Raw genomic sequence first — 24,544 nt, 5'->3', positions numbered from 1 at the left:
GATGATAATGATAACGCTGACGATGATGGTGATGATAACGATGATGATGATTAAGGATAACGATGATGATGGTGGTGATGATGATGATGCTTTTAACAATGATGATGATGATAACGATGACGATGATGATTGTGATGATAACGATGATGAAATTACCGATGATGATGATGATGATAATAATGATTGTGATAACAATGATGATGATGATTGTGATGATAACGATGGTGATGCAACAAAACAAACATCGGTAGATAAGGAGGCTCATCTCCAGGTTTTGTACATGTCTGCTGCCCCCTGTAGGAGAACTGCAGAAACTACACCCTGAAGCTTCATCACTTCATCTTCCTCCTCCCTGAGATCGCTCTGTCCCACCTTCAGCCTGAAAATGGAAGCCGGTTGTTGCTGTGAGGGACTGCTGTTTATCCTGCAGGGAGTTAAATGACCAAACAGGCTCATTTTGATTCATGAAGACATGGTGGCAGTTTTAGTTTTTTTTTCCTTTTGGAGCAGAAACAGCTGATTTTGTTTCTGTTGTTTGCAGAGCAGCTGGACCAGGTTTTGCAGAACCAGCAGACAACGTAAAAAAAACTCAAGTCAGATAAAATAAACACGTTCAGACTTTATTATTTACATAAATAAAAACATAAGCTGGTCCTCACATCACCTCAGACTGAGTTCAGGACATTAAACCGGTAGGACAACCAGAACCGCCGACCCGCTTCAGACCGGGTCACAGAAATGAGAAATGTTGCCAAAAAGCAACAGGAAGTTGTCGGAGGTTTGATCCTCCCTTGTTTCTGTACGAGGCTCCGTCACAGCCTTCATTGCCTCATCCTCGCACCGAGACCTTGCCTTCCACCGCCGCCAGCATCCAGCACAGCCGCGAGTTCTCATTGGCCAGCAGCTTAGACGGCTCGTCGAACTCCACCACCTGAACCAATGAGAGACAGGGATCCACTTCAGCGTGAGAAAATTCCTCTTTTTATTAAAGTCTGATCAGAAGCAAAGCAGGACGAGGAACAGAATTCTGTTTAAATCAAGATTGAAGTTAACATGAAATCCACTTTGTCCTGTTCCAGGACAAGAAACCAGCCCTGGAGTTTTGGCCCAGACTGGTCCAAACCAGTCCAGGCTGGTCCAGTTCAGACCTCAAAAAGCATGCAGAGTTAGCAGGAATCAGATCAGAGATGTTAAATACTTCCACTAAGTATAATTTATTAATACAAATAAAAATGTAAACCCCTCCACAGTGATATTAGAGCAGGGTTCATCTGAAGGGATGAAGCTGGACCATCCGGTCCAGCTGCAGGGTTCATCTGCACATGTTTTCTCAACCAGGTTCAGTTGAAGACTGAATGAATGTTTATTCATCATAATGATGCAGTCAGGTCTAGAATTTCTGGTCCAGGTTCATCAACTTTATTACTTTTTTAGTGCATTATTTTATGAAGTCCTTTATGTAAATTGTTATTATTGCTGCTCTTAGTTGTTCTTATTGTTTAAGGTTATTTAATCTCCAGTGTTTTCTTCATGGGATCCTTTACGCTGGGGTTGTTGTCATGGTGATCATCCTTGTCTGGGTGGCTGGGGTCCTGCACTGCAGCCTTACGGCTGTGATGAGGACCCCGGCCTGCCCTGATCTGGGTGGTTGCTATGGCGATGGCGTTTGTGGACATGGGTGGACTGGCTCCTGGTGTGGATTCGCATGATATAGTTCCCTCTTAGCAGCATCAGGCCAGGTGTTTATCACTGCTAGTATTTATGCCTGCATTCAGTTTAGAGACAGAAAGTAGGGAGTCATTTTTGGGCAGAATGGGGGAGGGGCAACTGCTTTGTGTGCATGCGTGTGTGTGTGTGTGTGTGTGTGAAAGAGACAATGAGTTTTTTTAACTGCTATGTTATCTATTCTGGTGTGTGAAGGTTTCTTTTATTTTAATTATGCATGAATTGCTTTTTTTAATCATGTAAAGCACTTTGCGTTGCCTTCTGCATGAAAAGTGCTTTGTAAATAAAGTTTGATTTGATTTAGAAACCCTCTGTCGGTCTAACTGATCTAATATGGCACACACCCTTACAGGGATCATTAGGAGAATTTGTCAGGCTTCATTCACACACACACAGCGATAAAAATAGTTCTAATAGTCCTGGTTCTGGCTTGGTCGGTTCTGACTGGATTACGGGTGCTGTCTGGGTCCCAGAACTAGCCTTCCTTGGCCTTCTTTAGCTTTCCTTGTCCTTCCTTAGTGTTACGTCCCTAGGGACGTAAGACGGCTGGTGATCATTGCCAACAGCTGGGGCTCGTTGGATATGTAAAGGCCGGGTCCTGATTCCTCCTTGGACTGGCTGACTTCGGTGCCTCTCACTCTCCCTCCCACAGATTGGCGCTACATCCAGCCAATCACTGTGCAGCTTAGGGACGTCCTGGAGTTAAAGGACGGCTGCAGGGATCATTCGGGAGGGACAGGCTGGGCCGTGTGGGCTGCCTCCCCCTCACCGCAGACCATCTGGGCAGACTTATGGTGGCGTTGCTGCTTTGTGGGTGTGTTGTGTTGGGCTAGGTAGGTCATGTGTTTGTGTTCACACTTAGTTTAATGGGACTGCTGCCTTTTGCTATTAGGTTATCACACCAAGTTCAGAGCACCTGTTTGTTAAATTTGAGATGGTTTACTTGGTGGATTTTGTATATGGTTTCCTTATTTAACCTTTTGTTTCAGCAGTTCCGCTAACCCCAACACTCGGATTTAAGTTAACTTCCTGTTTTACCTTTATTTTTTTTCCCTCCACAATAAAATGACGTATTCCACCTTCACAACTGCCTGTGACTGTCCTTTATGTTACGTCCCTCTCATGCCCCTATAATGGGTCGTAACACTTAGCTTTCCTTAGCCTGCTAGCTTGCTTTGTCAACTGGTGCTAGGTTAAAACATGCAGAGGAACCTGCTGTAAATTTTCTCGGATACGGAACAAAGTGAGCTCACAATCGTCTCACTAAGCGAAATGTTCACACTTACCAGAATGAAAATGCCTTGAACACATTTTCAACCAGGTTGGGATATCAGAAAATTTTCATTTCCACGCCATCCGCCGCCTCCTTGTTACTTCTGAAAGCTCCCTTTATTTTTTTATCCATGTAGGAAAAGAATAAAAAGACGTCCATTTGCTATTTTTCCCGTCGATTGTGACACTGAAGCTCACGGTGCAACAAGTTCTCTTCACGTCCGTCACGCTGCCTCACAGTGGCCTCACACACTGGCTGTTTTTCCCACCAGCCAACGAGGGTCTGGTGTCGGGAAAACATTAACTGCTAAACAGGAAGTTTCTCACAGCGACTTCCTCTGCTCCGACATTGCCCCTCCCCTACGCTGTGCGTCTCCAGTTCTTAAAGGGGCCATGCTGTTGTAAACACCACCATGTCTCTGTAATCTGGCGGGCCAGTTATGGCCCACGGACCACCGGTTGCCACCACTGCTGTGAAAGCCTCCAAGGACCATGGGGAACTATTCCTGGAAAGAAATGACCGCAAGCTTCTCTCATGCTGCTTCCTCCCTCCTTATACACTTGCTGCTCACGCTTTGATTTTTATTGACTTTTAATCGGATTTTTTCTCATTTTTACTTATAAATCCACCCACAGTAGTTTTTTAATACCTATAAATCTCTGGGACTAAAGCATTTTAACAGAAACTGCAGCATCTTTCATAGCTCTTTAATCTGCAGCGCTCTGTGTGTGTGGCGTACACACAGCTGAAGCTAAGTAGCTTAGAAAGGTGCTAACGCTCGGCTAACGAGCAGCAGGATGTCTTCCATCTCCACCATGGATGTATTATAGGAACTGGATAACGGACTGAAAATGGCGGCCCATTCATTTCTATGGAAGTTGCTCACCCAGCGCATACGCCGAAAAAGTTCTCAGGCTTCCGGGTTACTTCCGCATATTGGGCCCATAGAGCATGCGCAGTAGTGTCACCTCCCATCATGCTTCACGTCACTGTGAACGAGCAATGCGCAGCCCAGTGACCTGATCCAGCGACGCGCGGTCACGACATTAATCTGCAGTATGAGAGCTGTACAAACTCAGATGATGATTTTCTACGGCACACGATCGGACCTCGATGTAAAGTAATGATATAATATACGTGGAAAAAGTTGTGTAGTAATTGTTAAAATGATGGTTTGTTTTAATCTGATGAATTTCTATATGGGATTCGTAATAGCCCAATATAAGTCAGTCTATATTGTATATTTGTATAATCCCGTGTCAAATTTTCACGATGACTTACAATTCCTACCTTTATTCATGAATAATTTCAGGCACGTCTTTTGTAATAAATGTTAGAAGTCCTTGTTAATGCAGTATTTCATTGTGCTACCCATGCATATTCTCTTTATTTTTCTGCTATTCCCTGGATGACACCAAGATTATCAATTGCGTCTCTTAAAATGTTCCTTTCTTGTGTTTTGCCGGATTCCACTTTGTTAAATGCTGCAGTTTTTTAATTGACAAAGAAAAAAAAACTTTGTTTAAACTGAGGACTATGTTAAGGAAAACTAGGCCACTTGGGTTATCACCATTCTATATTTATTATGTAGTTATGTATTTTATGTATCGTGATTTCCGTTAGGGATTGAAAATGGTTTTGTAGGCTATTTTACCTAACTTGGCGACATTGTGTCGCTGTCATGAAATGGCTCAACACTCCCAAAATATTTAACTGTATATGTATAACAAAATATCAAGACTGTTATTCATATTTTATTTGAACTAACGAAAATAGAATAGCAGCTCATAAGACAAAATATTTTAATTAAAAAAAATTCTATTGCCCTCTGGGTGAACAGTGTGATTAAACTACTTAACAAAAAGTGAACTAATGTGAACCAAAATATAAGAAATTAACAAATAAAAAAAAAAGCCACCCTCACTTTCCCCGATCTATTCATGGGCTGAATCTCTCTTTACATAAAATAAACCAGTAAAACGCACTATCAGGTGGTTTAAACAGGTGGTCGTAACTACAACCTAGAGCTAATTAGGATTTAGGTCACAATACGTTTAAAAACAGGAACTATCATGCATGTAATATCAAACATTAAGAATACAAATGTATTAAGTTACTCGATATCAGAAAAAAGAAACTTAACTTTAACTTAACTTTTACGAACAGCTTTCCCATCATATTGAAGTCAACAGCCGTCCTCCTCGCTCCCGACACAGCATGACCGCGCTTCGGCAGTGCATGTGCACAGCCGTGACGTCACCGGAGAAATAGAGACTTTTCTGTGGCTTTTATGGCCTTTTGAAAAATAATTGACGGATTAAATGTCCATGAATTAAAAATATTGAATAGAAAGATTAGTAATTAGCTGTGTTTAAAGCTGAAGACGTCCTGTCAACAGTTTTACAGCCGTGTCTTTTACCATTGTGGCCTATGGGAAAAATGCTTTTTGGGCCCCATGGGATTTTTTGTTGCAGTACCACGAGTCGCCACTGGGAAAAATCGGCGTGCCGCCATTTTCAGTCCGTTATCCAGTTCTTATAATACATCCATGATCTCCACAGACGACTACCAAGACCTGTTTAAGAAGATAACAGCGCTGGAGGGGAAAGTTTGCCACCTTGAAGTCAATATTAAAGTAAATGGTCGGTGTGGAAATGAAACGAGCTAACAGACGCTAACAGGAGCAGATAACTCTACCAGGAAGGAGGCAGCCTCTGTGAACTACAGTAAATCATCGGGTAAAATCCTCCCTGGAACTGGTACAAAGCCAGAAAGTAAACGCTGTCTTCTGGAAAAGGAGGACAACGTATCACAGGTCGGTGCAGCGAGCTGAAGTCTGAGACCGACTCCAGTCCCTACAAAACCAAGCACCTCTTCTACCCTCTACATGGTAGGAAACAGGACACCCAGACTGGTTAACAACAGACCTCCACAGCACCTGAATGTGGAACTAAAGAACTACAATCTTTTTCTTTCTGTTTTTACTGAACTAATTTTAACTTGTTTTTTATGCACCTGCTCTGTTTTGTCTCGTACATGAAATATAAAAATAAATTTGCCTCGCTTGTCTAAAAGGGATCAGATCAGGATGAAGAATAAAAAGTATTTCCTTTAAGCTTCTTAGACCTGGACATAGTTCTGATTCTGGATTTAGATTCATGTTTGATGCTTCCTGGTTCGTGGGTGGTTGTTCAGGACATTTGGACAGAACTATAAACCGTTATGATGATGGACGCCTCTGTGTCTTATTCTATTAACAGTGTGTCTGAGCTGAGCTCCTATTGGCCCGTACCTGTCCTTGGTTGAGCACCATGATGCGGTCGCAGGCGAGGACGGTGTGGAGACGATGAGCGATGGTCAAGGTGGTGCAGTCCTGAAAGGAACTCCTGATGGTCTCCTGGATTAGAGCATCTGTCTCTGCATCCATGGCTGCAGTAGCCTCATCGAGGATCAGCACCTGAGACCAGAATCAGCCAATCAGAGGAAAGAAGAGGAGGAGGGGGCGGGGCCATCTGTCTGTCTCTCACCTTGCACTGTCTCAGCAGAGCTCTGGCGACACACAGCAGCTGTCTCTCTCCCACAGAGAAGTTCTCCCCGTTCTCCACCACTTCTGAGTCCAACTTCTGAGGCAGCTGGGACACCTGAGAGACACAATGTCTTCATGAGACACATCAAACCAGGACAGGATGAGCAGAACAAGACTGACGCCTGAAAGACTCACACATTCTTTCATGTGACTCCTCTCCAAAGTGTCCCAGATCTTTTCCTCAGGGTACTGGTTAAAAGGGTCCAGATTGAACCTGTCCAAACACAGAGACACTGACCTGAGACCTGGCAACCATCATGTCTTTGTCAACATTTCAGGTACCCTCAGGTCCTCTTACCTGACTGTCCCACTGAACAGGACTGGGTCCTGAGGGATGATGGACAGCTTGCTGCGCAGGTCAGCCAGTCCAATGTCCCCGATGTCGATGCCGTCAATCAAGATGGAGCCTCCACAAGACTCAACAAGCCGGAACAAGACCACACCCAGAGACGACTTTCCTAGGGGACAAAACAGACAAGATGTAGCAAGACAATGTCTTCTACAGAAACAGGAAGTACTGAGACACTGTCCTCTAAGGAAACAGGAAGTACTGAGACACTGTCTTCTAATGAAACAGTAAGTACTGAGACACTGTCCTCTAAGGAAACAGGAAGTACTGAGACACTGTCCTCTAAGGAAACAGGAAGTACTGAGACACTGTCTTCTAATGAAACAGGAAGTACTGAGACACGGTCTTCTAATGAAACAGGGAGTACTGAGACACTGTCCTCTAAGGAAACAGGAAGTACTGAGACACTGTCCTCTAAGGAAACAGGAAGTACTGAGACACTGTCTTCTAATGAAACAGGAAGTACTGAGACACGGTCTTCTAAGGAAACAGGAAGTACTGAGACACTGTCCTCTAAGGAAACAGGAAGTACTGAGACACGGTCTTCTAAGGAAACAGGAAGTACTGAGACACTGTCCTCTAACGAAACAGGAAGTACTGAGACACTGTCTTCTAAGGAAACAGGAAGTACTGAGACACGGTCTTCTAAGGAAACAGGAAGTACTGAGACACTGTCCTCTAAGGAAACAGGAAGTACTGAGACACTGTCTTCTAATGAAACAGGAAGTACTGAGACACGGTCTTCTAAGGAAACAGGAAGTACTGAGACACTGTCCTCTAAGGAAACAGGAAGTACTGAGACATGGTCTTCTAAGGAAACAGGAAGTACTGAGACACGGTCTTCTAAGGAAACAGGAAGTACTGAGACACTGTCCTCTAATGAAACAGGAAGTACTGAGACACTGTCCTCTAAGGAAACAGGAAGTACTGAGACACGGTCTTCTAAGGAAACAGGAAGTACTGAGACACGGTCTTCTAAGGAAACAGGAAGTACTGAGACACGGTCTTCTAAGGAAACAGGAAGTACTGAAACACTGTCCTCTAAGGAAACAGGAAGTACTGAGACACGGTCTTCTAAGGAAACAGGAAGTACTGAGACACGGTCTTCTAAGGAAACAGGAAGTACTGAGACACTGTCCTCTAATGAAACAGGAAGTACTGAGACACTGTCTTCTAAGGAAACAGGAAGTACTGAGACACGGTCTTCTAAGGAAACAGGAAGTACTGAGACACTGTCCTCTAAGTAAACAGGAAGTACTGAGACACTGTCCTCTAAGGAAACAGGAAGCACTGAGACACTGTCCTCTAAGGAAACAGGAAGTACTGAGACACTGTCCTCTAATGAAACAGGAAGTACTGATACACTGTCCTCTAAGGAAACAGGAAGTACTGAGACACTGTCCTCTAAGGAAACAGGAAGTACTGAGACACTGTCCTCTAAGGAAACTGGAAGTACTGAGACACTGTCCTCTAATGAAACAGGAAGTACTGAGACACTGTCTTCTAAGGAAACAGGAAGTACTGAGACACGGTCTTCTAAGGAAACAGGAAGTACTGAGACACTGTCCTCTAAGGAAACAGGAAGCACTGAGACACTGTCCTCTAAGGAAACAGGAAGTACTGAGACACTGTCCTCTAATGAAACAGGAAGTACTGAGACACTGTCTTCTAAGGAAACAGGAAGTACTGAGACACTGTCTTCTAAGGAAACAGGAAGTACTGAGACACTGTCCTCTAAGGAAACAGGAAGTACTGAGACACTGTCTTCTAAGGAAACAGGAAGTACTGAGACACTGTCTTCTAAGGAAACAGGAAGTACTGAGACACTGTCTTCTAATGAAACAGGAAGTACTGAGACGATTGCCCCGTTCAGAGAGATGGCGTCTATCTACCATAGGACTTCACGGTCAGACAGAACTTTGTGATGTCGGGGCGGACTATAAAAGCAGCATAGCCATGTCGGACATGTTCGTTGCCATGACGACTACCAGGGTGGAAGATCTCGTGGCGTTTGCTTCGTCACTGCGGATGTGATCGATGCCAAGGAGATCCCCGTTTTCCTTCAGGACCATGTCATGGTGCAGCGAGGCTGGAGTTCCTTCAGAAATGGTTCAGTGATTAACTGCATGGTTAGTAGCCTTCGTAGTTACTGACCAGCGTGGGCAAATGATGGACTCGTCCAAATCACTGTTCTGAAGTGGGCACCAGGAGAGATGCTAAGAGCTGGAGAAAGTCCTCCACTAAATATCCAGGAAACGTGAGAGAGCTAAACCAGTTCTGTCTGGATCCACAGGAAATGGCGGCTGCATAGCTCAGGTGGCAAGATCATAGCATTTCCCATGCGGGAGACCCGAGTTTGAACCCCACAGGGGATCCTTGTCCTTAGGCAAGACCCAGAACACTACTGCCTAACCAGCTTCTAATGTAAGTCGCTTTGGATAAAAGCATCTGTAGCATATAGGCCGTGGAGTCAGTTGAGGGGACGTAGTTCCCCAGGTTCACCTCTAGGAGCTGTTCAGGACTTTGGGTCTTCATCACTTAACATCTGGAAAATCCAGAACCTCCTACCTGATCCAGTTCTGCCCACGATTCCAACCTTCTCCTTGGGCCTGATGGTGCATGAGATCTTACTGAGGACCCGAGGGAGGTTCTCCTGGTACCTCATCTCCACCTCCCTGAACACTAGCTCCCCCTGCTGGGGCCAGTCCGGAGGAGGTGACTGACCTTTTACCCGGGCCGGAGCTTCCTGGGATAGCGACTGTGACAAAGACATAACATATCAAAACCAGAACCATACTAAATCAGTTACATAACAGACTGCAGGAATGAGCCAGAACGGTAGTGGAACCTGGTCCAACACTGTCTAGCAGAGTTCTGAACATCCATGGGAAGGTGCAGACTGGACTGACAGTACCTGGATGTAGTGATGGATTCTCTCCACGGAGGTGAAGCGAGCTTCCGTCTCTGAAGCCAGACGCACCGTGAACTGGAACAGCCCTGTTAACTGGGGGAGACAGTTCTGTCTTCAGGACCTGAAACATCTACCACAGCTTTGGTTTAACACCTTTCCTGTTGAGACCATAAACTGTATATAAAAAATGGGCGGAGCCTCCATGACTTCACCTGTAGGTTCCCGAAGAGCAAAAGTGAAGCTCGTTGGGCGGTTCCCACCGTTGCCATCTTGGTAGCATTACGCCTGCCGTTGCTCCCGGAAAATCCAAAAATGGGCAAAGAGGCGGAGCTGAGAGGGGGACTGTACCGATGGGGTGGATGATTGACACTCATTAAAAATTTCGAGCTGCCTGTAGCTAAGAGCTAACCGAGCTAACCCCGAGCAACGGTAGCTAACCAGCTAATGGAGGTAGCCGGGCTAAAGCTAAGGCACGCTGTTAGCCGGCTAAAAACGTGGTTGCTCTCCCTTCTTGCCGCGGATAATGGATATCTGTCAATCAAAAAGACACGCCCCTAATTATGCTGAATTTCAAGATTAAATAACATCCAAACAGATGAGTTAGAAAAAAATTCACCCCCCTCATGAAGGTAAACTTGACCTATTAATCCTAAAATGGATTTTTGTACCAGGCTTTAAACATGTTCATTTCTGCTGTGAAGTTGGTCTTTTTAACATGGGAGTCTATGGGGATTTGCTCTGTTTCGGAGCCCCTAGTGGACGAGGGGGGAACTGCAACTTTTTGCACTTCCATATAGGCTTCACTTTTTACCTCCGGAGGTTGCTGCTTGGTTGAGACGAGCTCTGAAACTCTGCTCTGGTTGATCAGCTTCACTCAGATCAGTTCAGGCTCCGCCCATTCTGTCTCAGCTCTACAATCGTTTCACTGGATCAGTAAGTGTGTCCGTCCCAAGAACAGGACAAGACATTTCCACAAAACCCCAAAAGCCCTCAGATGTCTGAGTCTTGTGATTTCACTCTTACCTGCACGGCGTAGGAGATGGCGAGGCCGGCGTAGGCGGGGGGGATCTGCCCGTGCATCAGGACCATCATGAGGGCCGTGATGCTGATCAGCGCCACGCTGATGACGTCCAGCCGAACCGCCAACCAGCGCATTGCACAGCTGAACAGATAAAAAGGAGCCTGGTTCTGATCCAACAAAACCTGGTACCTGAAGACAACACACAGTCTAGAGTTCAGGTTCTGGATTATTTTCTAGATTTCAAGATGGTCGGCATGGTTTTGGGTTCCAACCCTGACCTGTGGAGAAAGTCCTGGTCCCTGCCGTAGGCCTGCAGGGTGGTCAGGCCCTGGATGCTGGAGGTGATGTGGGACATGAAGGGGGACATGGTCACGTTTTCCAGCCGCTTCAGTTCTCGGATGAAGACCCTGGAGACGCTGTGGAGCACAGAGAAGAGCAAGACCAAAGGACCCACGGCCACCAGGAACCATGGGAAAACACAGCTGATGACTCCAAGGCAAAAGAAGACCAGGATCACGTTCTGGATGAACATCTCGGCCTGGAAGGGCAGACGGGTGTCCACTGAAGAGAGACAGAAGAAGTCAGGACTCGGTCAGGTGGTGGACAACACCTCAGACAGCAGTCTGGTCCGTTACCTTCATCCATGTCCTTAGAGAAGCGGTTAAGGATGCGTCCTGTTGGCGTCACGGCGAAGAACTTCATGGGACAGCGGAGGATCCGGCGGAAGAGCTCATCATGAAGCTTGGAGGAGGCACGAAGCGTCCCCTGAGGACACACAAGCAGATTCAGGACTGGGAAGAACCAGGAGGACCGGTCAGTAAACTGGACTAGACCAAAACAGAGCGGTCCAGACCAAAGACCCGGCTGGACCAGAAGCCATCTGACCTTAACAAAGGCGATGCCTCGGAGGAATTTGAAGAGCAGCATGACTCCCATGGAGGAGGCGTAAATGGCGACGTACTGTTGCATCATGGGATTGTCCTTCATGCTGATGCTCATTGCTGAGCTGTTGCCCACGGTTACCGTGGCGTTCTGGGAAAAAGAGGTATGGGAGTCAGAGGGGGAGGAGGAGACAGCAAGAGTCATGAAAGGATAAATGATGATGATGAGGAGGAGGAGGGGATGATGAAGACTCACCCCACTGCCCTGGTTGATCCAGTAGCTCAGCCACCAGTGACAGAAGGCTGCACTTCCCACGTTGAAGACAAACAGAACCAGGATCAACAGACAGGAACCGAAACCGCCGCACGCTGCCATGTAAATGCGAAACACTGGCCAGGCCACACCCCCACACTGCTGCTCCTCCCCTTCAGGGTCACATGATCAAACAGAAACTGAGAAGATTGTGGGTTTTTTTTGTTGTAATATTTAGGTCCAATCTCACTCCCTTCATTTGGTCCAAACCCTCCAGTTTGTGAATGTGAGGAAGTGGATTTGCTTTGACCCTGCAGACCTGACGTGTGGGCCACCTGGACGCTCAGGTGACCATGACTTCTCCAACAAAATGGAGCACCTTCCAGCCCAGAGGGGGCGGGTCCACTGGAGGAACATCACACCATCTTCAGAGAGGTGATAAACTAGGTTATCTGTTAAATCACTCTACAGATGTCCAAGTGGACCAGGTCCAGAAGTCCAGAGTCAGAGGAGAGTTAGAAATGGGTCGTTCTGTGCAACTCTGACTGATAACAGCTGGAAACGTTGAGAAGAAAACTCCTGTAAGAACGTCCTCTGATCCAGACTTAAATACCTCAGTTCTACTGTCTGAACCTGTCCTCAAAAACTAACGAGGTCCTGGCGTCTGAGTCAGAACCAAAATCAAAAGAACCACGAGGAACCAATGGTTTTAAACAGTGCCCCCATGTGGCCGAGGGGGTTAAAACAGGAGCTGATGAGAAGAACTCAGGATTCAGGTCTGAGACCTGAGAGGTTCTTCAGCTGGAACTGGACACATCTAGACCATCTGTAGGGGTTTACTGAGACATAATCATGGTTCTGTACCAGCTAGACCGTCTCAGAGGAGAACTGGTCCAGGACGGTCTCACACAGGTTTCTCTGATGACAACTGATCACAGTTCAGTTTTTAAAATAAATGTTTAAATAAAGTTTTATAAAACTTTTTTTTACCATTGTCCTTGACAACCAGTGTGTTCTTCTTCACTGATCCTGGTTTATTGTCGGCTGGTTTCCGCTGAGAGCCGCCGTTCTTCCTGCTGGGAGCCTGGGACACAGAGAAGGACAGATGGTTGGACAGCTGGACAGACAGGTCGATCGACAGGTAGACAGGTGGACAAACAGACAGGTGGACAGGTACCTCTATGACAGGTGTGTCTCCCAGCTGAAAGTGGTTGAACATGGCTGCATAGTCTCCATTCAGTTTCATCAGGTTGTCATGGTTACCCTGCTCCACTATACTCCCCTCTTTCATCAGGATGACATCATCACAGTCCACCAGGTACTGTGCACACACAAAAACAGACTGGTTGTCTCCATGGTAACCAGTGACCCAGCTGACTGAGGATGAGGTGTACCTGCAGCTGGTGAGTGATGAAGATGACGGTCTTGTTGCAGAGCTGCTTTCTGATGGCGTTGTAGAAGATGTGATTGGCCACGTGGGCGTCGAGCGCACTGAGCGGGTCGTCCAGGATGTAAACGTCCCGATCGCTGTAGAGCGCACGGGCCAAGCTGATTCGCTGCCGCTGTCCACCACTCAGGGTGGCGCCGCGCTCTCCAATCTGATTGGACGGGAATATGAATACATTAAATGTGTAAGAAGGAGTTTTCTGCAGGTAGCGAACATGTCTGCTGACCCCGCCCCCTCTGAGTACACCTGTTCATAGACCCCGCCCCCTCTGAGTACACCTGTTCATAGACCCCGCCCCCTTCGAGAGCTGCCACCTGCCCATGGAGGCAGATTCATGACTGATTATAATGGCAGGATGATAAAACTACAGCCCATCTTCATCATCTTCATCACCAATAGCATTTCCTTCATCATAATTATCACCTTCGTCATCATCATCATCATACCTCTGTGAGGTCGGCGTTGGGCAGCAGGATGAGGTCCGGTCTGAGACAACAGGTGCTGAGGACGGACTGGTACCTGAAGAGAGATACCAATTAGCCCACCTGCAGTCTTTTTCCTCCACAAGTGTGTCCTGCCTGTCTCACCTGTCCTCCTGGTACTCCTGTCCAAACAGGATGTTGTCTCTCAATGTTGCATTCAGGATCCAGGCCTGCTGAGCCACATAGGCCAGCCGTCCCCTGACCGCCACGCTGCCCTCCAGCACGGTCATCTGTCAGCACACCAATCAATAATCAATACTGATCAGCAGCAGGCTGGCAGGAAGACAAGACACTGCAGGTAACATCACCTGTCCCAAGATGGCCGAGATGAGGGAGGTTTTTCCACTGCCGACACTTCCACAGACCCCCAGCAGCTTCCCCTGGACGGATGGACACAGACAGACAGGTGGACAGACGGACGGACACAGACGGAAAGACACAGACGGACACGGTGGACAGACAGGTGTCAGCCATGTCTTCGGTCAGGCTCAGGTGTCTCTGCTGTGTGATGGATCTACCTGCTGGATATTCAAGTTAATGCAATGCAGGGTCCTCTGGAGGCGCAGAGGGGGGGCAGGAACAGCTAGGAGGGGGGGACAGGTGTCTTCGTCCCCCTCCTCGTCCCCTTCTTCTTCCTCAGGAGTAGAAGCTGTGCTTCTTCCACTCAGCAGAGAGCCGGCCTCCTGCAGCACACCTGGATCTCTGCACCTGAACATGGGAACAAAGCAGCAGCTGTTTGACCTGAAACAGATTTGTCAATAATCAATAATCAGAATGATTAATAATCAGCTCATTGCTGCAGGATTGATGCTTTTTACTTGTGCTTCTGTTGGTGTCTGCCAGCTGATCGGACACACGGACTGGCCTGGGCGCTCTGTCCACCGCCCTCCCATGCCAGGCTAGCATCACACATCTCCACGGCAACCTGAGGATCGCTAGGCAATGCTCGGACGCCTTCCACCTCCGGCAACAGGAAGAGACTCTGGAGATGGAGACAGGAATTAGATCAGACCAGACATTAGTTCTGCTCGGATTCACCGTGTTCCAGATCGATGACTTACCTTAAATCTCTCCACAGCCACCGAAGCTTCTGACAGAGATTTGACAGAAAACGGAGTCACTTTCAGGGCAAATGTCATGGCATTGAACACCGTCACCACGGTGAAGGCCTGGGGAGAGGGGAGGAGTCCACAGGAGTATCACCAGGTGGATGAGAACAGGTAAAAAAAGCCTTATCAGAGTGAGCACAGCAATGATATGAGAAGATGTGCTTTAGTTTGGTACCTGAGAGGCTGTGAGGTCGTATCCTAGCAACATGTGGGCGGAGAATGTTGCCACGCTGGCAATGACGACCACGATGGGAGCCACGCCCACCGTGATGCTCTGGAAGTAACCTGTAAGCTCCAGGATCCGGCGCTCCTCATCCCTGATCCCTGAAGGAAAAAACACAAACCCTATCAATCTACACCTGTGTTACCGTGGCGACAGGCTGCCCAGATGATGCTTTGAGGTGAGCACATACTCTGGATGTCGTTGGAGAAGGCTTTGACCCAGGCGTACATCTTGATAAACTTGATGTAGTTGAGGATTTCATTCATCTTCTGCACTCGTCTGTCAGTGATGGCCACGCCTTTCCTCCGGAAGTATGCCGTCAATCTGGAGCTGAACATCTGAGGATCAATACATCTGATCAATACACCTGATCAATACACCTGATCAATACAGTCTGACAGAATATCCAGGAAGCAGTGACCGTGGTGCGTTCAGGTACCAACCATGGTGGGATAAAAGAGGATGAAGACAGCTGATCCCAGCAGAGATGTTGGTCCCAGTAAGTGCAGGTTGTAGGCAACACCGAGGATGGCCACCAGGGGGCCCCCTGCCAACAAACTGCCCACTGCTGCAGCATCGAACATCCGCTGACCGTCACTGGAACACATGTTCACTAGCTGGAGGGAAGGGGGTCAAACAAACTGGACTTAGTCCTGAACCAGTCCCTCAATGTGAAACACACAAACCCACAAACCCCACCACCTGTCCCATGGACTTGTCTCTGATGCTCTTCAGCTTCAGGATCTTCTGGAAGGCCAGACTGAGGATGGCTCCTCTCAGTCTTGACCCAGTCCGGTAGTTCAGGGCCCAGGTCAGAGCCAGAGACCAGGACCTCATCAGCTCCATGAGGAGAAGCCCCAGAACCAGCAGGAGCCCGTAGACCAGGTCTGAGTCCTCCTGCTGGGTGTAGTCCAGGAGACGCTTTACCACGAACGCCTGGGGAAAACCAGGACAGCAGTTACACTGGTCATACTGGTCCCATACTGGTCATACTGGTCCCATACTGGTCATACTGGTCCATACTGGTTATACTGGTCCCATACTGGTCATACTGGTCCCATACTGGTTATACTGGTCATACTGGTCCCATACTGGTCATACTGGTCCCATACTGGTTATACTGGTTATACTGGTCATACTGGTTATACTGGTCCCATACTGGTCATACTGGTCATACTGGTTATACTGGTCCCATACTGGTAAGACTGGTCATACTGGTCCCATACTGGTCATACTGGTCCCATACTGGTTATACTGGTCCCATACTGGTCATACTGGTCCCATACTGGTTATACTGGTCATACTGGTCCCACACTGGTCATACTGGTCCCATACTAGTCATACTGGTCCCATACTGGTCATACTGGTCCCATACTGGTCATACTGGTCCGTAACTGGTCATACTGGTCCCATACTGGTCATACTGGTCCCATACTAGCCATACTGGTCCCATACTGGTTATACTGGTCCATATTGGTTATACTGGTCCCATACTGGTCATACTGGTCCCATACTGGTCATACTGGTCCATACTGGTTATACTGGTCCCATACTGGTCATACTGGTCCCATACTAGTCATACTGGTCCCATACTAGTCATACTGGTCCATACTGGTTATACTGGTCCCATACTGGTCCATACTGGTCCCATACTGGTTATACTGGTCCCATACTGGTCATACTGGTCCCATACTGGTTATACTGGTCATACTGGTCCCATACTGGTAAGACTGTTCATACTGGTCCCATACTGGTCATACTGGTCCCATACTGGTTATACTGGTCCCATATTGGTCATACTGGTCTCATACTGGTTATACTGGTCATACTGGTCCCACACTGGTCATACAGGTCCCATAATGGTCAATACTGGTCCCATACTGGTCATACTGGTCATACTGGTCTATACTGGTTATACTGGTCCCATACTGGTTATACTGGTCCTATACTAGTCATACTGGTCCATATTGGTTATACTGGTCCCATACTGGTTATACTGGTCCCATACTGGTTATACTGGTCCTATACTAGTCATACTGGTCCCATACTGGTCATACTGGTCCCATACTTGTCATACTGGTCCATACTGGTTATACTGGTCCCATACTGGTTATACTGGTCCATATTGGTTATACTGGTCCCATACTGGTTATACTGGTCCCATACTGGTCATACTGGTCCATATTGGTTATACTGGTCCCATACTGGTCCCATACTGGTCATACTGGTCCATACTGGTTATACTGGTCCCATACTGGTTATACTGGTCCTATACTAGTCATACTGGTCCATATTGGTTATACTGGTCCCATACTGGTTATACTGGTCCCATACTGGTTATACTGGTCCTATACTAGTCATACTGGTCCCATACTGGTTATACTGGTCCATATTGGTTATACTGGTCCCATACTGGTTATACTGGTCCCATACTGGTCATACTGGTCCATATTGGTTATACTGGTCCCATACTGGTCCCATACTGGTCATACTGGTCCCATACTGGTTATACTGGTCCCATACTGGTCATACTGGTCCCATACTTGTCATACTGGTCCATACTGGTTATACTGGTCCCATACTGGTCATACTGGTCCCATACTGGTTATACTGGTCATACTGGTCCCATACTGGTTATACTGGTCATACTGGTCCCATACTGGTTATACTGGTCCCATACTGGTCATACTGGTCATACTGGTCCCATACTGGTCCCATACTGGTTATACTGGTCCCATACTGGTCATACTGGTCCCATACTGGTTATACTGGTCATACTGGTCCCACACTGGTCATACAGGTCCCATAATGGTCAATACTGGTCCCATACTGGTTATACTGGTCCCATACTGGTCATACTGGTCCCATACTGGTTATACTGGTCCCATACTGGTCATACTGGTCCCATACTGGTTATACTGGTCCATATTGGTTATACTGGTCCCATACTGGTTATACTGGTCCCATACTGGTCATACTGGTCCATATTGGTTATACTGGTCCCATACTGGTCCCATACTGGTCATACTGGTCCATACTGGTTATACTGGTCCCATACTGGTTATACTGGTCCTATACTAGTCATACTGGTCCATATTGGTTATACTGGTCCCATACTGGTTATACTGGTCCTATACTAGTCATACTGGTCCCATACTGGTTATACTGGTCCATATTGGTTATACTGGTCCCATACTGGTTATACTGGTCCCATACTGGTCATACTGGTCCATATTGGTTATACTGGTCCCATACTGGTCATACTGGTCCCATACTGGTTATACTGGTCCCATACTGGTCATACTGGTCCCATACTTGTCATACTGGTCCATACTGGTTATACTGGTCCCATACTGGTCATACTGGTCCCATACTGGTTATACTGGTCATACTGGTCCCATACTGGTTATACTGGTTATACTGGTCATACTGGTCCCATACTGGTTATACTGGTCCCATACTGGTCATACTGGTCATACTGGTCCCATACTGGTTATACTGGTCATACTGGTCCCATACTGGTAAGACTGGTCATACTGGTCCCATACTGGTCCCATACTGGTTATACTGGTCCCATACTGGTCATACTGGTCCCATACTGGTTATACTGGTCATACTGGTCCCACACTGGTCATACAGGTCCCATAATGGTCAATACTGGTCCCATACTGGTCATACTGGTCCATACTGGTTATACTGGTCCCATACTGGTTATACTGGTCCTATACTAGTCATACTGGTCCATATTGGTTATACTGGTCCCATACTGGTTATACTGGTCCCATACTGGTTATACTGGTCCTATACTAGTCATACTGGTCCCATACTGGTCATACTGGTCCCATACTGGTCATACTGGTCCCATACTTGTCATACTGGTCCATATTGGTTATACTGGTCCCATACTGGTCATACTGGTCCCATACTGGTTATACTGGTCCATATTGGTTATACTGGTCCCATACTGGTTATACTGGTCCCATACTGGTCATACTGGTCCATATTGGTTATACTGGTCCCATACTGGTCCCATACTGGTCATACTGGTCCCATACTGGTTATACTGGTCCCATACTGGTCATACTGGTCCCATACTGGTCATACTGGTCCATACTGGTCATACTGGTCCCATACTGGTTATACTGGTCCATATTGGTTATACTGGTCCCATACTGGTTATACTGGTCCCATACTGGTCATACTGGTCCATATTGGTTATACTGGTCCCATACTGGTCCCATACTGGTCATACTGGTCCCATACTGGTTATACTGGTCCCATACTGGTCATACTGGTCCCATACTGGTCATACTGGTCCATACTGGTCATACTGGTCCCATACTGGTTATACTGGTCCATATTGGTTATACTGGTCCCATACTGGTTATACTGGTCCCATACTGGTCATACTGGTCCATATTGGTTATACTGGTCCCATACTGGTCATACTGGTCCCATACTGGTTATACTGGTCCCATATTGGTCATACTGGTCCCATACTGGTCATACTGGTCCCATACTGGTCATACTGGTCCATACTGGTCATACTGGTCCCATACTGGTTATAATGCTTATTTGCTTATTATGCATACTTATTTACTTTCATAGGTTTAACTCTCTTGCTGCTGTTCTCTCTCTGCCATCGCCCCCCCCCCCCCCCCCCCCCTTGTCCAGCTGGCCCGGATGGGGGGTGCCCTAAATTGCTAATGATATGTGCGGAGGAGTTAGGTAACCCTCTCCAACATGCCTTTAATGTGACTCTGTCTTCGAGGGGGGAATCCCTGCTCTCTGGAAAACATCATGTTTAATCCCCGTCCCCAAGAACAGACAATCCAAAGCACTGAATGACTTTCGTCCTGTGGCCATAACATCACAAGTCATAAAATCTCTGGAGAGGACAGTACTGCGACTACTGAAGCATGTACAGGATCCACTTCAGTTTGCATATAGGGAGAAGCTGGGAGTGGAAGATGCTGTCTTGTATCTTCTACACCGGACTCTTTCCTACCTGGATGAGGGAGGCTGTGCTGTGAGGATTCTTTTTTCGATTTTTCCAGTGCTTTCAATACCATTCAGCCCCCCCTACTGCAAGAAAAACTAACCAACATGGAAGTGGAACCGTACCTTGTCTCCTGGATAGACTACCTGACAAAAGACCCCAGTTTGTTATGATGGGAGACATGGTATCCAGTACCCTGATCAGTAGTACGGGAGCCCCACAGGGTACCGTGTTGTCCCCTGCTCTCTTCACCTCCTACACTGCTGACTTCCGGCACAACTCTGATTCTTGTCACATGCAGAACATGCGATTACTGCGTGCATCAGAGGAAATGAGGAGAGGGAGTACAGGAAACTGGTGGAGGACTTCACGGAGTGGTGTGGGAGGAACCAGCTACAGCTGAACACCTCAAAAACCAAAGAGTTGGTTGTGGATTTCCGAAAACAGCAGCCGTCTCTACAACCTGTCTGTAATTGGAGTGTGGCTATAGAGACAGTCACATCCTATAAATACTTGGGTCTCACCTTGGACAATAACCTGGATTGATCTAAAAACACGGATAACCTCTATAAGAAGGGCCAAACGGGGCTCTGCTTCCTGTGGAGGCTGGCATCTTTTAACACCTGCAGCACGCTGACGAACATGTTCTACCCGTCGATGGTTGCCAGTGTGCTCTTCTATGCTGTGGTCTGTTGGGGGGCTGCATCAGGAGAAAGAGCCTAAATCGGCTGAATAAGTTGATTAAAAAGGCCGGATTGTCGGTGGGATTGAAGTCAGTGGAAGAGCAAAAATTCTGTCCAAATTTCGCTCCATCATGGACAAAGCCACACATCCCCTGTACTCTGTCCAGAGGAGGAGCATCAGGACGGTGTCGGTCCGATGTGCCACGGACAGGCTGAGGACGTCCTTTGTTCCCTCCAACTCTCTGGAGGGGCGGGGTGAGGGAGGGGGCGGAGGTAAGGAATAGTGGAGGCGGAGCTTCCTGGCTGTAATATATGAGCGTGGACTTGTGATTTTATTATGATTGATCTTATTTTGTTTTGCTTGGTTTTTATTGATTGATTTTTAGCAATAGAACTCTTAACTTTATTTATTTATAATGTGTCAGCTTTTGTATGAGGCATGAGCATCTTATCTTATCCTGGTCATACTGGCCAGACGCTAGTTGTCCTTATTTACTGTGCTGGTTTCAAGCTTCATGCTGGTCTAACCTGGTCCTGTTTAGTCCAGCTGTAAAGGCCACACTGATCTTACTGGTTGGACTGGTTTGACTTACTGGGCCGCTGAACCCGGCCAGCTGAGTGACGGTGAGACAGAGGATGGACAGGAGGAGACGTGTCCGACAGAAGGACCAAACCACCGAGCACAGAGAAGCGTTTCCGCCCTTTGACCTCTGCTCTTCATCCCACAGAGTCTTCAGCCTGAACACACACACACACACACACATTTACTGCATGTGCACACACGCCCACGGTCAAGGGGGAGTGTGACATCACAGTTTGACATCACAGATATTGTCCAACCAACTACTGAGTAAACAAATTTATAAGTCCCACCCACCTCAGACTGTTGTCATGGCAACATTCTCTGTGTGACATGGGCCAGATGTCCTCCAATAGGAGCTTCCCTTTTTGGTGGGCGTGTACAGCCAGAGGAGTCAGCCAATGAAAGGTCATGAAGGAGAAAAGCCCCGCCTTGTCCACCGGATGGTCACACCTGAGGAGACACACACACCTGAGCTGTATGTGCACGTTTGTCTGGCCACCAAAATTTTAGGGTCCTGTCCAGACCGGAACATCTCTGAGTCCTTACCTGTCTCCATGTCCTCCAGCATTCTGGTCACTGTCTTTGGCTCCGCCTCCCTCAGGCTGGCAGTCAGCTGATATGTCCTCACCTGGACGTAGACCCACCTGGAGACACAGACACAGCTTCAGGTCCAGATTTTTTGGTAAATTCCACACAGTGGTCCGATGTGGATCAGAACCACCTCAGAACCTTCATGTCTGTCAAATACAGTCCAAACATTAAAAACCTCAAGTTGTTTCACACCCAGACTTCCAGAACTTCCAGAACTTCCAGACCCTTCAGAACCTCTAGGCCAGTGTTCCTGGATTGAGAGACACTGATCTAGAACCTTTAGAACCTCGAGGACCTCCAGTCTGTGGACGACCTGAGGACGGTCTCAGACCGGTTCTGAACTCTTACCTGCTGCCATGTTTACTTCCTGGTTCTGGTTCTTCATCATTGATCAGAGACAGAAATCAATAATCAGTTTGATCAGCTCAGGTAACCAAACTGGTCGCCACACCTGACATATAATCCTGCCCTCTGATTGGCTGTCAGGTGTAAGTTAATGGATATTAACCTATGGGTAACCATGGTAACTAACTGCAGGTAACCATGGTAACCTGCAGTTAGTTAGGTTCTGGGTTCAAATTGTTTTATATAAAAAATGCAAAACAATTTGAAACCCAGAGTTTTATATAAAAACCAGATTAAAACTACTGGAACCAGGATCAGAATCTGGACCTGGTTCTACATCAGGTCCAGGTCCAGGTTAATGCAGGACCTGTCAGTCAGCTGCAGCTCAGACACACAGACATACTGAGCACGTGCAGCTCTCACGTTCCTGCTGATGTTCCCACTCCTCACCTCCCTTCAATCTGCCTCAGCCAATCAGGAGCCTCTCAGCCTCAGCCAATCAGCATCAGCAGGGGGCGGGGCTTCATTATATAAACAGTTATGAGAGCATCTGCAGCTTTGTCCTGGTTTCTTCATTCTGAGGCACATTTTCACTTTTCTTTCTTAAACTTCTGTTCACTCTCGTATTGATCAGATCTCATCGATCAGATCGATCAGCTGATTATCTGATCCGACTGATCGAGGAGGTTCTCCAGCAGTGACCCAGTTCACGAAGTCCAGCATTTCAGACTGAGACCTGCAGCAGAACCGGTCTGTCTACCGGTCCTCCTCCCAGAACCATCTGCTCTGAACACTGAAGAACCTTCTGACTCTTATTCTTCCAGAACCACCGGACCGTTCCGGACCAGGGACCAGAACCCAGTCCAGTTCTAACCTGGTGCTGGTTGACCTCTGACCCGCTCCATCCACAGTCATGGTGGTTCATCTTCTGTCAGACCACATGGAGGCGTGACCTCTGACCCCGACTCACCACAAGGTCCAGAGAGCCTGAAGAGACACAAATAAAGAAACAAACAAACAAATAAACAAATAAAAGAAACAAACAAACAAATAAACAATCTGATAAAGAAATAAACAGAAGCTGGAGGTCCCAGTGGGTCAGAACCGCGGCGTCAGGTGGGAAAACACCTGAAGGTTCTCATGAACATCAGCAAACAAAAACCAAACATGGCTGAGGTTTGAGTTCTGCTGAGGTTCTGGTGTGACCCGAAACACACTGAGTCCAAGATGACGTCATTCCAGAACCTCCCTGCACAACAAGAACGTGAGCTCAGCGCACGGACCACAGATCCGGTTCGGAAGGGTTCTGCTCCCTCAGCGTGACGCTGGGGCAAAAAACCAACGCGTCCTCGCGCGCGCGCTCGCGTCAGCTGTTCTCACCTGTCCGTCTGTCCGTGTCCGCGGCGCGAGCACGGTCCGGTCCGGTTCGCACAGTCCCGCTTCAGCTCCGCTGATCTCAGCGGCAGTGAAGCTGCGGGTCGGTGAAGGAGCCGCGGGGCATCATGGGAGATGGAGTCACTGCGTGACGTCACCGTTGACGCAAACAGGAAAAACAAAACGTCCAAAAAAATGGATTTTTTTTTTTCATAATTATAATTTATTTAAATAATTTATTTAATTTCAGCCATTTTTTATTCATAATTTTTTAATCAAATCACAGAAAAAAAATTTAATTCAACAGAAAACATAACTACTCCTCTTCCTCCTGCGATGAAGAACATCAGTGTTACACGATATTTTAACCCACCATATCTGCTAGTTTCACACACACACACACACACACACACATTGACTAGTACTGTGTGTGTGTGTGTGCAAACTAAAGATTAACAACTATTTTATTTAAATGAAGTTGATCATTAGAGTAAAAATTCAGACTAGTTGAAGTTAGTTAACAGAAACTAGTCTACAACTCAACTAGTTTCACTGATCATGGAGCCGTTTGTGCGTTTAGTTATTAAATAAAAACATCCTGATCTGGAACAATCCACCTTCCCGAAAGACGTCTTTGTCCTTCATCTCCTGGTTTTTTCCGGTAGGACTGAACCGGAATAAAACTCCAGTAACTTACCCACATGGTCCA

General features: G+C 47.1%; 1 protein-coding gene across 4 annotated transcripts; it reads right to left on the bottom strand.

Moving 5' to 3' along the window:
* Positions 1-599: 599 nt before the first annotated feature.
* On the bottom strand, positions 600-23,967 carry abcc5 (ATP-binding cassette, sub-family C (CFTR/MRP), member 5). Of its 4 annotated transcripts, none has more exons than XM_041994358.1 (30): positions 23,842-23,967; positions 23,336-23,448; positions 22,072-22,169; positions 21,820-21,975; positions 21,536-21,680; positions 15,963-16,196; positions 15,704-15,877; positions 15,451-15,598; positions 15,213-15,361; positions 14,990-15,097; positions 14,747-14,910; positions 14,447-14,669; positions 14,237-14,308; positions 14,034-14,158; positions 13,893-13,965; positions 13,394-13,597; positions 13,177-13,320; positions 12,990-13,083; positions 12,003-12,172; positions 11,751-11,897; positions 11,501-11,630; positions 11,144-11,426; positions 10,868-11,054; positions 9,848-9,937; positions 9,502-9,691; positions 6,883-7,042; positions 6,720-6,798; positions 6,526-6,639; positions 6,291-6,455; positions 600-931 (listed from the first exon to the last, which is right to left on the bottom strand). In XM_041994358.1, the coding sequence occupies exons 2-30, from the start codon at positions 23,384-23,386 to the stop codon at positions 830-832; spliced, it is 4,179 nt and encodes a 1,392-aa protein (XP_041850292.1). In that variant the 5' UTR covers positions 23,387-23,448; positions 23,842-23,967; the 3' UTR covers positions 600-829. The 4 variants fall into 4 exon arrangements, with proteins under 4 accessions (XP_041850292.1, XP_041850293.1, XP_041850295.1 ...); XM_041994359.1 differs by having other exon boundaries at positions 14,447-14,636; XM_041994360.1 differs by lacking the exons at positions 600-931; positions 6,291-6,455; positions 6,526-6,639; positions 6,720-6,798; positions 6,883-7,042 and adding an exon at positions 8,969-9,443 and having other exon boundaries at positions 9,477-9,691.
* Positions 23,968-24,544: the final 577 nt, after the last annotated feature.

The sequence above is a fragment of the Melanotaenia boesemani genome, chromosome 9 (assembly GCF_017639745.1).
Source record: "Melanotaenia boesemani isolate fMelBoe1 chromosome 9, fMelBoe1.pri, whole genome shotgun sequence".
NCBI classification, from domain to species: Eukaryota; Metazoa; Chordata; class Actinopteri; order Atheriniformes; family Melanotaeniidae; genus Melanotaenia; species Melanotaenia boesemani.
This window is presented reverse-complemented; position numbering and strand designations above follow the sequence as displayed.

Coding starts and splice junctions, on each gene's coding strand:
- abcc5 (XM_041994358.1), bottom strand. CDS start 23,386: ATGAACCACCATGACTGTGGATGGAGCGGGTCAGAGGTCAACCAGCAC. Junction 22,170..23,335: donor CAGAGGTCAACCAGCACCAG/GTTAGAACTGGA, acceptor CTGTGTCTCCAG/GTGGGTCTACGTCCAGGTGA. Junction 14,159..14,236: donor TCTCGGCCATCTTGGGACAG/GTGATGTTACCT, acceptor GTGTGCTGACAG/ATGACCGTGCTGGAGGGCAG.